We start from the raw sequence: 14,646 nt of genomic DNA, 5'->3' as shown, positions 1-14,646 counted from the left end.
CTTTTCCCATTATGTTTGACCTAACGTTATTTTAGACTGAATCGCTGTCGCCTGCACGATCCGTTCTGCGCATGCGTTATTTTAGACTGAAGGCTGTCGGCTAGCGGTTAGCCGAATTAGCTGTTAGCTATCCCGGTGGAGGCTAGCGTGGAACAGATTGGGCAGGTCGTAAAACGGTATTATCATCTGCGCATACGTCATGGCATACGTGTCATCTTGCACATGCGCAGAACGGATCGTGCCGGTGGAACGGATCGGGTACTGACACCTGAGCAAAACCGAGCAAAACCCATGTGATGCGATCGTCCAATCAGCTGCCATGGGTTGCATTCGTCAAACTCATCCTGCTCGTCATTTCCAGTAAGTGTTTTAACATAGGTGTCGAAAGTGGGCGCTACGGTAATAAGTGGTTAGTGCACATTAATGGTGCGTTGTTTTTGTCTTGTAATCGCAACTAGTAGCTCGAGCGTGACGTCACATCCGTGTCGAAAAATGAATAACCGCGGGTTGTTGCGTTCTTTTTGTCACACAATACTACGAGTCGGAGAAAAGATGGATTTTTGTAATATTTTTAGTAACATTTAGGATTCTATTCATCCAGTTATTGACATATTACACACATATTTCACAGTTTGATACATGAAAATTACGTTTTGGTTAACGTTAACGTTAGGCTACTGCTCTGCTTTCTGCTCAAGACTCGGCTTAAAGCCATTGTTGTCATATAGCAACCGAGCGTCTCTAGCCAATTTCAGCTGCACAAGCTACAAAATAACTAATCAGGCGGTATTTAACTCCTAATAAGACTGTAGCGACATGCCTATAGGTAGCAGTATACAGCGCTATGTGTACGACTTCTTCATTTGGTTACAACATAGACAAAAGTGCTTAAAATTGTAGATAACCACAATGTTAACAGTAACAGTGTACTGACGAACCGTGCGGCACACACACGCTCCGAACCGAGCGGTTTGGATGTTTTTACATGAACCGTACCACCCCTAATATATATATATATATATATATATATTTCATGAACACATATGGAACTATATAAATGTGTATATATATATATATATATATATATATATATATATATATATATATATATATATATATATATATATATATATATATATATATATATAGTTTAGAACACCCCAATTTTTTTATTTTTAAAGGTCAGTTATTTCATGGATCCAGGATACTATGCATCCTGATAAAGTTCCCTTGGCCTTGAAATATATATATATTAGGGGTGGTACGGTTCATGAAAAAACATCCGAACCCCTAGTGTGTATATATATATATATATTAGGGCTGTGAAAATAACGCGTTAATTTCGATTAATTAATCTGACAAAAAATAAAGCGTTAAAAAAAAAACGCAGATTAATCCATTCCATATTGACGTTTGAACCCGGAGCCATTCTAGCCACTATTCTACCGTAAAATTAAGGAGGGAGACGGAATGTGCTGCCTGGATAATTGATTGGAACATTTAGCTACTTGTTACTTCTTCCTGCCAACCCTGGCTACCGAAATCTGGTGCCACTGATTATGTCTTTTTTTTTCTCTGATGCTCTGAAACGGACGATACAGGCAACACAAACACCGCTGCACGTGCGCCTAGTTAACGCTTATGCTCGACAGCAGCTAACGTTAGCCTACCGCTAGCTAGTAGCTGGATTAAACACTGTTAAAATGCTGACAGCTAACGCTAAACGGTGTAAAGTTTGACTGTTTTTACTGTAGAGGATTCAACACCGGTATGTAACAATCTGCTAGCCTGACAAGCCAGCTGCCACTAGGGTGCGTCTAGATTTCTAGGCTAACAATCTGTAGCTGCCGTTGGAAAAAACACAGACGGCAGCGTTCAATGAAACTGGTAAACTACAGCCTAGTGGTGCATTTGAAGTTATTGTAAATGTCCTTTTCCCATCTGGTGGTTGTTTTTGTCATTCAACAGCAATTTACTAGTGAAATAAGTTATTGTTATTGTTATAGATTATTATCAAATTATTTAATTTTGACCATATGGCCTTAGCAATAAACAAGCCCTTCTTTAATGTTACCGACTGTTGTTTAGTACCCTTCTTTTTTCTTTTCTTTTTTACTTTCTTAAAAGTATCGGTCCAGGCACCGTTAATTATGTATGCGATTAATTCGATTAATTAATCACAGAGTATGTAATTAATTCGATTAAATTTTTAATTGATTCACAGCCCTATATATATATATATTACAACACACGGTACAGGCAAAGGTTTGGACATACCTTCTCATTCTTTTATATTTTTTTATTTCATGATTATTTACATTGTAATTCTTCCCACATATGGAATTATGTACTTAACAGAAAACATGTCTTATATTTTAGATTCCTCATAGTAGCCACCCTTTGCTTTTTTTTGGTAACTCTGCAAACCCTTGGTGTTCTCTCAATGAGCTTCATGAGGTAGTCACCTGAAATGGTTTTCACTTCACAGGTGTGCTTTGTCAGGGTTAATTAGTGGAATTTTTCCCCTTTATTAATAAAAAAGCAAAGGGTGGCTACTTTGAAGAATCTAAAATATAAGACATGTTTTGTGTATTTCACAGTTTTTTGTCAAGTACATAATTCCATATGTGTTCATTCATAGTTTTGATGCCTTCAGTGAGAATCTACAATCTAAATAGTCATGAAAATAAAGAAACACATTGAATGAGAGGTGTCCAAACTTTTGGCCTGTACTGTGTGTGTGTATATATATATATATATATATATATATATATATATATATATATATATATATATATATATATATATATATATAATATATACACACTACGGTACACACTACGGGTCAAAAGTTTTAGAACACCCCAATTCTTTAATTTTTTTATTTTTATTTATTTTTAAAGGTCAGTTATTTCATGGATCCAGGCTACTATGCATCCTGATAAAGTTCCCTTGGCCTTTGGAATTAAAATAGCCCCACATCATCACATGCCCTTCACCAGACCAAAGATATTCTAATATATCAAGAAGTTCCGCTCCCTCGTTACTTCCGGTTGCAGTTCCACCAGAGTTCCATATAGGGGGCGCTCACAGGCCAGTGCAGAATGAATGGGGCTCTATGGAGCTATACCCCTCAAAATCCACTTTTCTCAGGATGTAATTTTTTGTCTAGTAATTTGAATGTTGCATTCGAAAGGGGAGGCTAAGAAAATACACACTGCTGGGTGTTAGATTTTTTTAAAGTCGCTTTTTTGTTCTAAAAAGCCTTTTAAAATGTTAATGACGTCATACACATATACGGCCGGAAATACTGCTTTACGGCAAGCTCTGAGTCGCTTCCTTTTTTCTCTCGAGGCATCGACAACACAGCTGACAGGTTCGGCTCTCCCTGTTAATACACGTGCTAGAAAGAGGTTTGCTGATGTTTTAAAGACTACGCCGAAATATTTACTCTGACATTCAGGCTCTGCTTCGGATGCTGTCAAGCGGGATCTCCGATCGTAATCAGACCTTCACTGACCAATCAGCATTCATTAGCAGAATGCTAGCGTGTTATGGGCAACAACGACTCCCCCTGTAAGAAATCAAAAGGACATAAGTACTCGTTCATTCAACTTTCGACCTATAACCCATGTTGAACTTGCAAAAACTACAATCAAATCTGAGATTTCTCAACGACAATCGGGCGAAAGAGACACATTTAGCCGTCTAGCTCCATAGAGTCCCATTCATTTTGCACTGGACCGCGATCACCCCCAGTGGAACTATGGTGGAACTGCAACCAAATTCGGTACAATGGGGCTGAATAGGGATTGGAACGGCTTTCCTTAGACCGGCTTTGACCATACCTAGAGATTGGCATGGTTTTATGTCAGTTAGCCTAATAGCTAATAGTTTGATTTGCATTGAGAGATGATTTTATGGAAAGTACCCCATGCAATCTCTAGGTATGGTGAAGGGCATGTGATGATGTGGGGCTATTTTAATTCCAAAGGCCAAGGGAACTTTATCAGGATGTACAGTAGCCTGGATCCATGAAATAACTGGTCTTTAAAAATAAAAATCTGCCTGCCTCTATGGGAATTTAACATAGGGGTGTACTGACTTTTGTTGCCAGCGGTTTAGACATTAATGGCTGTATGTTGAGTTATTTTGAGGGTACTGCACATTTACACTGTTATACAAGCTGTAAACTTAATACTTTACATTGTACAGGGGTGTGATTCTTCCGGATAAATCCGGCTTTTCCGACCTGAAAATGAGACTCTCGTAAATCATGCAAATCCGCAAAAAAAATTTAGGAGGGGGGGGGGGGGGTTAAGGTTAGGATAGTCGATTGGTCAGGGGATAAGACCTGAACAAATCAGGTTACGTTACCTTACGCGTAATGGACCCGTCTGGCCAATAGTAGTGATTGAAGGGCGGGTCTTGGCGGGGGGAATCGTAATTTCAAAGCCGGAAAAAGAGCTCTACGCAGCGAACACAGATGTGCTGGGCGAGCCGTCGGTGGAAGCTAACAGAAGCTAGCTTGCGTAAACTGACAGCTGACCAGGTGTCTCAAAGCTACCAAGTGATCGGCGGAGACAGGGAGTAGGCTACATGTACTTGAAAGAGTCCGGCAGTCGTGGCAGACGAAGGTCCAGTTGGGAGTTTGGATGGAGAGTCCACTGAAGTCCACTGTGGTCTGAAGGGATAATCCTCGCTAGATCAATAGTTTGCGGTAACAGTTAGTCGGGAGGTTGACAGCTAACGTTAGCCAGCGGAAGCTAACCGTCGATCGACGGTGAGTAACGTAGCTACGCTACACAGGCTGGCAGCAGCACAGAGTCCAGAATTGATAAGTCACAGCAAGGGATAGAAAGGTGTTGAATGACCAACACCTAATCTAAAAATTAGGGTACTTAATTTACTAGAAAACACAACAAAATATCAATTTCGCGGATTGTGAAGCAGCGATATTCACGTCAGCGTCCTCATGTTCCAACAAATTTTTTTGAAGTGGTAAATAGCTACATGTTCAAGTATCCTCAAGGTATATGGACTTTTAACCCTTGTGTTGTCCTCGGGTCAAATTTGACCCTTTTGAAAAAGTTTTTTATATGAAAAATACGGGTTTCAACCAAATTGCAGAACATTATCATGGATGCATGGATATGTTTTATGGGTTCCATACAACGTTATATGCAGGTATAATTAATGATAACTTGCATTGAATTTTGGTGTGTTATATTCAATTTTATTTGAATATTTTATATATATATATATATATATATATAAAATATTCAAATTCAAATATATATATATATATATATATATTTGAAAAGAAAAAACAGTATCTTGACTAAACTTTAACATACACCAGTCTGTGATCCACTCAACATCCTCTGATCTTAACTGTTAATTAATAATTCCTGCTTTTTTACCTAAAAAAAAAATAGGTATAATGTCATATAAATTTGGTTTATTGAGCATGAATAAAGAAATCTTTGAAAGCTTTTTTGACAAAAACCTTTAAAATTTTTTTTTGCAAAAAGCGACAAACGGGCCAGAAAAAAGCACTAAAAAAAGAATTTTCAATTTTGACCCGGAAGGACAAGGCAATACAACACAAGGGTTAAAGTGACAATGACTAATGACATTTTTCCTCAGGTATTTGGAGAAAGCAACACAAATCTGTATATCCTCAAATAGTAAGGTCTTAGCCACTATTAGTTGTTTGATGATGACCTGGCCAAAGTAGTTAAGTTTAGTTTTCACAATGATTCATTGTAGGATTATGATATTATTGCAATATGTATATCCAGATTGACTCTTAATTTAACATATGGTTGGAAGAAGTAAAAATTGATCCAAAACGTTTTAGTTTTTAAAAATTATGACTTTTATTATTGTGTAATGTCAGAAGGACTTCAACTGTTTTGCCAGTCAAATTAACTTTAATGAGTGCATATTGAAATATTATACTGTTGGTTGGCAAAAAATGCATCTCAAAATGCATCAGATTGATGCTTTAAAATAAAATAAATAAAAAATAAAATAATAATAATCTTCCGGAAGAACATGCCCCCGGACCCCCCCAGAGGGGTAATATCCTTCTCACATTTTTCAAACCCGTTTTCATGCCTGAACAGTACTATTACACATCTCATAAAGAACGCATGCTGAGTATGCAGGTTGACAGTCAGACAGATTCATTAAGCCTTCTAAATGACCACACAGTTAAATGAAAACATCTCAAAGAAAAAAAAACGGTATACAGCCTTCCTAAAAGGATAGGTGGGGGGGGGGGGGTGTGCTGTCGCCGCATCATGGGTGCGCTGTATATTTTCCTGCTTTTTGGTCCTATGCCAATCACACCTATGATTGTAGCAAAGTGTCATTTCTTCAATGTTGTCCCATTAAAAGATATAATGAAATATTTACTAAAATGTGAGGGGTGTACTCACTTTTGTGAGATACTGTATATTAGGGGTGGTACGGTGGTAAAAAGAAATCATTCATATATTACAAAGGTTTCACATATTTTATTGTTGTAGTGATTCAAAAATAATAATTATTAATTAAAGCCCATGTTGCAAGTTTAATTTTCCAACGAATTTGTGGTAATTGCTTGTTGGTAATAAACATTTAAACTGGTATTCATGTATTTGATGTGGTTAGGTATCACAAAAAAAGAATATAACACGAAAAAGTAGGTACGATTTTACAGCGGTTTGTCTTTCCCCCACAATGCATTGCATGACGTCACGTTGGGGAGACGACAGGCGAAAGCCCCGTCTCGGTTCACTGTCCCGGTCACGGTTGCTGCCACTGATCTGGCAAAATATGGCTTTTGGTCTCGACCGAGTCAATGTGTCTTTATTATGTGAATATTAAGTGAAAGGCAGCTTAGACGGGGATGCTATTCGGCTTTTCACAAGTTTAAACGGCTAGCTAACGATACGCCGACGTTTGCTAACGTTAGCGCAACAGCGTTAACTTAGACTGCTAGTTAAATACCGGTATTACAACTGCCTTCGGAGCTGCGTCCACGTTGTCAACACGAGACATGTGGCGTTAGTGCTCCTTTTGTATCATACTTTTATTGAATGAAATATTAAGCTTCGCTCCTACGAAATAGGTGTTTTTTTTGTAACATTACACACAAAGCTAACTGGCTATAGTTAGCCTGTACGTATGCTAGCGGGATTAGCTAACGTTGCGTAGCCAGCCAGCAACTTCGGCAATCGGCAGTAGTTTCGGGGAGCTAACCGCGACAGTATGTTGCCCACAATCAACCTCTGCTGTTAAAAGCAGTCAATCTGCAGTGAGTCGGCGTAGCGTTAGCTAGCTGTCTAAACTTGTGAGAAGCTGAACAGCATCCCCGTCCAAGTAATAAATAAACACCAGGCAAATATGTTGTTACTGGAGCTAGTAGGCTACCATCAAAACGTGAGATATCTAATCATGATATCAATCATATCTATGTGTTTACAACCATCGGGGGATTTCACAGGTGGGACTGGCAAGTTAGCACATAGCTAGCATGATGCCTTGTATTTTCTAGATCTAGATAAGTTTACCGGTACTTATCTGAACTAACGACATGATCACTGTCACTAGGTATAAATAAAACATTGACTTTCACTTGGTGCTATTCACGGACAGTAAAAAATCCTCTTCCTCATCCCAGTCAGTCCCCATAGTTCTAGTACTAGGCTGATACACGTCTCCACAATGTGACGTCATCACCGAATTGCGAAAAAAACCCACTAATACCAAAAATGACAAAAACCTGACAAAAACTGGCCTTTAACACTATTTGGAGACATTTTTAACAATGATATACATATATTGAGTGCTATATGTACCTATTAATCAACAGTGGTGGTTAACTTGCAACATGGGCTTTAATAATAATAAAAACAGATGTGCGTATGGTCCATGTAGCTTCAAATCCAAGAAATGCTGGAATGCCTGGCAACATATTACATAGACATTTGTTTAGTGCAACTTAAACCAGTCTTCATTTTACACCCTTCATTTTAGACTGATAGCAGTTACCTTTCAGAAACTCAGAACATTTGTGTTGTTGTTTGGTTGTAGTGGTTTTAGGGAGGGAGGGTGGTTGGACGCGGTGGCAGGCCAGCACAGCTGATGCTGAGGTCACTGTCAGTTCCTGTGGACGTGAAGGTGACAAAGCCCGGCTGGCTGCTGGTGATCTGGCTGTTGATCCAGGACTGGTATTGGGACACTCTGGTGTAGACTCCTGGGGTATTAGGCTCGGCACAACCCTTTCCAAAACTTACGATTCCCCCCAGGATCCAGCGGCTGCCCTGCTTGCTCACCAGCGGACCACCTGAATCCCCCTTTAAGAAGAGAAACATTTAGGAGAGAAATCTTTGCAGGAGATTAAATCTGACACCAACACAGGCGTAAAGATTTTACCTGACAGGGGCCCTTCCCTCCAGCACTTAACCCGGCACAGATCATGTTGTTCGTGATTCGGCCCACACCATAGTCACAGTTACACTGTCTGTTCCCCACGATTGGCACATTCACCTCCATTAGGTTTACTGGGAGAGGAGGGTAAACTAAAGAGAAACAAATACAGTAAATAAACAGCACATGTGATGAATTGAGTGTTTGATTACTACATCAGTAGGTCTATGAATCTAAAGGACCATGTCTTTGCCCATTAAAGGTACAATCAGGAGTTAAAGTTAAACAAAGTCAAACCAAAGGACAGGTCCACTACAACTTCAAAACAAAGAACTGAAACCTGCTAACCCTCTCACATTGACAGATCATAGACAGTGTTGCAATCTCTGCCTCCCCCTGGCGGCTTGTTGGGGAAATGCGTATGTGTGACGTAGTGAAACAGGTGTGTTCTGGGTAGTAAAAACAAAGTATAGCGTGGGAATCAGTCTGAGTCTACGGTGCAAATGTAATAGTAACGCAGTCCACGCTCCAGCTGAACGCTAGCAAGCAAACTACCTTTTATGCCCGTGAATGTACCACTGTGAGTAATAAAGCCTGAGTTCATTGCTGCAACCAACCAATGCCTCACTGTTTTGAGCTTCGGCTCTGTTAACCCGGACCACTAGACGCAAGTTACCTGCCACGAGCCAAGGGATTAGTTTGAGACCAGCTCGCTCCCAACTACGGTTCAGAGCGTGGAGGGGACGAATAAAAGTAATGTTAGCATTGATCTTCTGATGCTGTTAAAGCTGTTTATGCTGTTTACATCACCTATTGAAGATTTCCATGAAATATGCTGTAAATATTTATGTTCCCAAGTGGATGAATCCGAATTTTTCAGCCTACCACTGCATGTTTCCTCTCACCCCCTCTAATTTCTAAATTAATTTGAAAATCTATCTGGGAATATTTGACCACTAGTAACACTATGTTTTTACAAGTAAATCCCTGTTTAGTTTGTACCATGTATGAGGCAAGGGGCCAGGTGTAGCTTCATGCACCAACAAAGACAATGAAGAAGACGGATTGCAACCGAATATGGATGAAAACTATTTGAAATGTTTGTTTTTTTTTTTTATGAAGATAACACATTCAACGCTTTGTTAGACCTAAGGGAGACACAGTGTGATTTGGTGAGAAGCTTAACTTTTAAACTCCACAGGTGAACTTTAGTGACCTTTCCTAGAGCACCATCACCAGAACAAACTCTTTACTACAGATGCTCTTTGCAGCAATTTAACTTTTGTATCGTGGGGTGTTTAATAAAATATTTTTAAACTTAATGATATTTCTAAAACTCTGTTTTGTTGCTTTATGGCTAAGGTGGTACTCATTTTAACATTTAAATGTCTGAGTAAACTCAGTTGTTTTCACCATTTTATTGAAAGAAAGAAATGTAACCTAGCTGCTTTCTGACCCACCTCCGGATGCAATGGCGCCAAAGCCGGTCACCCAGGAGCTAACGCCGCTGAAGAAGGTGCTGCCTGGAGCTGCCAGGCAGATCGGAACAATGAAATTTGTGAAGGTCACCGGTGAGGAGAGCTGCAGGAGGCAGATGTCATTGTCACCAACCATGTAGTCAAAGTTAGGATTTACGATGATCTTTGTTACTGTCCGAGACACCCCATTGGGGTTGGGTCCCTGTAGACTCTGGAGACCCAGAGACACAGTCAGCCTGGCTGGGATGCTAAAGAGAAACAAAACAGTGCAAAGAAGATAAGAGCAGAGCAGTTAAGCAAACACAAAAAACATCGCCTAAGAGAATCTGCCCCTTAGTGCTTACCTTAAGAAGCAGTTAGCAGCAGTCACCACCCATTGACTGTTAATGAGGGATCCTCCACAGAAGTGGCTCCCAGATGTTTGCAGGCTGGCTTGCCAGGGCCAGTTACCCGGAGGGGCGTTCTGTCCTCCAACAATCCTGGCGTTGAGCCGAGTTTTACCGCACACTGCAGAGAGACAGACAATAAGAACACAGTGAGCAATACTCCCCTCTCCCTGGATTACCACTGAGCACTGCTGGGATTATAAACTTTAACTGTTGGTTGAGGATTATGATCCTGGGATGCTCTCAGGTGTTTCTCATCCAACAGTCCTAAGTAACAGAGGAGAAACTATTCTTATTTCAGTTTAAGTCTACACATTTCATTGCTTTTACTGGGTTTGACAGCAAATACTAACAACCATGAAGATATAAACAAAACAACTAAAGTCCAACAACATGTTGACAGCCAGGTGAAAGTAAAGAAGTGTGCATAAAACTGACTTACCATGTAGTTGTGAGGGAGACTCTGAAAAATAGGAAACAAACACATAATCACATTTAAAACTTATTTATATTAACTGATGCCCAATGTGATAATTCGTAACCATAGAAATAATAATAAAATATTGATATTAATACAAAATTATAACCAGTCATTCAAACACTATTTTTTCTTCGTCATGAAGATGGTACTGTGATTATACAAGATAGAAGAGATAACATCTGATACTGTAACAGAGGCAAACTGATTTTATTTTTTTAATAAATGTGGAAATTATTACAATTTAGAATTTCCAAAGATTTCAATGAGTGCCCTATAAAGGGTTAGCAGTGTTCCGTGCTGTCTGCTGTCCCATCAAACTGGTTTGGCTGATAGGGGACATTTTTCTCTCAAAGCATGTCTTTTTATGTGTGCAACTGCCACATTGTGTGATGACAGGCAAGGGGTGAAAGTTTATTGACTGTTGCTACGTTTACACGTGGCCGGCTATTTTCATAAACGGACATTTCAACCTTTCGGTTTTCAGAAAAGTGTTCGTTTATATGTACCCGTGTATATATGCCGTCAATGCAGTCAAGAGCACGCCAGACCTGTAGGTGGCAGTGTAACGAGAAGCTCAAGCCCACATTAGCCAATCAGAATCCCGACAATAGCACCAACAGCAACCAATCACATCCTCTTCTCTCTCTGGGCTGCCTAAACCTCCGTTTGTCTCAGTTTACATGCAAACGAAGTTTTCCAAAATCTCCACTTTGGCTGGAGTTTTTAGAAATAATCGTTTTCTGTGATTAAAAACGGGGTTTTCGTGTAAATGGGAAGCCAAACCGCAGTAAAATATCTGCGTCTTCCCTTTGTGTAAACAGGGCCTGTGTCTGCACCGACAGACATCTGATGATCACTGACTGACAGTTTACAACACAACTTTATGCTGTATCCTTATACTTCCACTGCAATTACTGCTGCTCATCATATTACCACTACTACTGTTATATCTCCAGTCTCCGATGATGCTTTGATAAAACAGCCCAGCAGCAGAAGTTAAAGGGGAACTCAACTCATTTTACACATGAAGTTCAGTTTAAGACTACTACCAAGCCGGCAAAAAATAATTGTATAATATAAATTATAAATAACCATGATGATGGCCTACACTTCAACAGTAAGTGAACGTATCACTAAAGCACATCTTTCCTACATACAGTGGCATAAAGCATATGTTGTGATGGATGACTAACACAGATGTTCTTCTTTTCCTCAGTAAAGGTTTTGCAATCAGGGACTTAACGTGTGTACCCTGAAACCCTGCAGCACACATTCCTCTGAGCAGTGATGAAACAAACCTGTGGTTGTAGGGAGGGTGGTTGTAGTGGTTGTAGGGAGGGTGGTTGTAGTGGTTGGAGGGAGGGTGGTTGTAGTGGTTGGAGGGAGGGTGGTTGTAGTGGTTGGAGGGAGGGTGGTTGGAGGCGGTGTGAGGCCAGCACAGCTGATCCTGAGGTCACTGTCAGTTCCAGTGGACGTGAAGGTGACAAAGCCCGGCTGGCTGCTGGTGATCTGGCTGTTGATCCAGGACTGATACTGGGACACTCTGGTGTAGACTCCTGGGAAATTAGGTTTGGCACAACCATTTGCAAAACTTACGATTCCCCCCAGGATCCAGCGGCTGCCCTGCTTGCTCACCAGCGGACCACCTGAATCCCCCTTTAAGAAGAGAAACATTTAGGAGAGAAATCTTTGCAGGAGATTAAATCTGACACCAACACAGGCGTAAAGATGTTTACCTGACAGCCGTTCTTCCCTCCAGCACTTAACCCAGCACAGATCATGTTGTTCGTGATTCGGCCCACACCATAGTCACAGTTACACTGTCTGTTCCCCACGATTGGCACATTCACCTCCATTAGGTTTACTGGGAGAGGAGGGTAAACTAAAGAGAAACAAATACAGTAAATAAACAGCACATGTGATGAATTATGAGTGTTTGATTACTACATCAGTAGGTCTATGAATCTAAAGGACCATGTCTTTGCCCATTAAAGGTAGTTTAAAGTTAAACAAAGTCAAACCAAAGGACAGGTCCACTACAACTTCAAAACAAAGAACTGAAACCTGTTAACCCTCTCACATTGACAGATCATAGACAGTGTTGCAATCTCTGCCTCCCCCTGGCGGCTTGTTGGGGAGATGCGTATGTGTGACGTAGTGAAACAGGTGTGTTCTGGGTAGTTAAAACAAAGAATAGCGTGGGAATCAGTCTGAGTCTACGGTGCGAATGTCATAGTAACGCAGTCCACGCTCCAGCTGAACGCTAGCAAGCAAAGTACCTTTTATGCCCGTGAATGTACCACTGTGAGTAATAAAGACTGAGTTCATTGCTGCAACCAACCAATGCCTCACCGTTTTGAGCTTCGGCTCTGTTAACCCGGACCACTAGACGCAAGTTACCTGCCACGAGCCAAGGGATTAGTTTGAGACCAGCTCGCTCCCAACTACGGTTCAGAGCATGGAGGGGACGAATAAAAGTAATGTTAGCATTGATCTTCTGATGCTGTTAAAGCTGTTTATGCTGTTTACATCACCTATTGAAGATTTCCATGAAATATGCTGTAAATATTTATGTTCCCAAGTGGATGAATCCTAATTTTTCAGCCTACCACTGAGTGTTTCCTCTCACCCCCTCTAATTTCTAAATTAATTTTAAACTCTATCTGGGAATATTTGACCACTAGTAACACTGTTTTTTACAAGTAAATCCCTGTTTAGTTTGTACCATGTATGAGGCAAGGGGCCAGGTGTAGCTACATGCACCAACAAAGACAATGAAGAAGACGGATTGCAACCAAACATGGAGGAAAACAATTTTAAATGTTTTTTTCAAAATTGGCTTTTGGAAAGTGTTTTTTTTTTTTTTTTCTCAACGCTTTGTTAGACCTAAGGGAGACACAGTGTGATTTGGTGAGAAACTTAACTTTTAAACTCCACAGGTGAACTTTAGTGACCTTTCCTCGAGCACCATCACCAGAACAAACTCTTTACTGCAGAGGCTCTTTGCAGCAATTTAACTTTTGTATCGTGGGGTGTTTCATAAAATATTTTTAAACTTAATGATATTTCTAAAACTCTGTTTTGTTGCTTTATGGCTAAGGTGGTACTCATTTTAGCATTTAAATGTCTGAGTAAACTCAGTTGTTGTCACCATTGTATTGAAAGAAAGAAATGTAACCTAGCTGCTTTCTGACCCACCTCCGGATGCAATGGCGCCAAAGCCGGTCACCCAGGAGCTAACGCCGCTGAAGAAGGTGCTGCCTGGAGCTGCCAGGCAGATCGGAACAATGAAATCTGTGAACGTCACCGGTGAGGAGAGCTGCAGGAGGCAGATGTCGTTGTCACCAATCATGTAGTCAAAGTTAGGATTTACGATGATCTTTGTTACCGTCCGAGACACCCCATTGGGGTTGGGTCCCTGTAGACTCTGGAGACCCAGAGACACAGTCAGCCTGGCTGGGATGCTAAAGACAAACAAAACAGTGCAAAGAAGATAAGAGCAGAGCAGTTAAGCAAACACAAAAACCATCGCCTAAGAGAATCTGCCCCTTGGTGCTTACATTGGGAAGCAGTGAGCAGCAGTCAGCACCCATTCACTGTTAATGAGGGATCCTCCACAGAAGTGGCTCCCAAATGTTTGCAGGCTGGCTTGCCAGGGCCAGTTACCCGGAGGGGCGTTCTGTCCTCCAACAATCCTGGCGTTGAGCCGAGTTATACCGCACACTGCAGAGAGACAGACAATAAGAACACAGTGAGCAATACTCCCCTCTCCCTGGATTACCACTGAGCACTGCTGGGATTATAAACTTTAACTGTTGGTTGAGGATTATGATCCTGGGATGCTCTCAGGTGTTTCTAATCCAACAGTCCTAAGTAACAG

At 40.7% G+C, this 14,646-nt stretch overlaps 1 protein-coding gene across 1 annotated transcript; it reads right to left on the bottom strand.

Moving 5' to 3' along the window:
* Nucleotides 1-7,636: 7,636 nt before the first annotated feature.
* On the bottom strand, nucleotides 7,637-14,217 carry LOC120575220 (serine protease 27-like). The gene is made up of 9 exons (XM_039825908.1): nucleotides 13,965-14,217; nucleotides 12,503-12,648; nucleotides 12,065-12,422; nucleotides 10,728-10,748; nucleotides 10,244-10,406; nucleotides 9,882-10,147; nucleotides 8,428-8,573; nucleotides 8,044-8,348; nucleotides 7,637-7,956 (listed from the first exon to the last, which is right to left on the bottom strand). Exons 1-8 carry the CDS (start codon nucleotides 14,116-14,118, stop codon nucleotides 8,091-8,093), a joined length of 1,512 nt encoding a protein of 503 aa, XP_039681842.1. The 5' UTR covers nucleotides 14,119-14,217; the 3' UTR covers nucleotides 7,637-7,956; nucleotides 8,044-8,090.
* Between the last annotated feature and the right edge of the window lie 429 nt (nucleotides 14,218-14,646).

This window comes from Perca fluviatilis, chromosome 15 (assembly GCF_010015445.1).
Source record: "Perca fluviatilis chromosome 15, GENO_Pfluv_1.0, whole genome shotgun sequence".
Classification (NCBI taxonomy): domain Eukaryota; kingdom Metazoa; phylum Chordata; class Actinopteri; order Perciformes; family Percidae; genus Perca; species Perca fluviatilis.
This window is presented reverse-complemented; position numbering and strand designations above follow the sequence as displayed.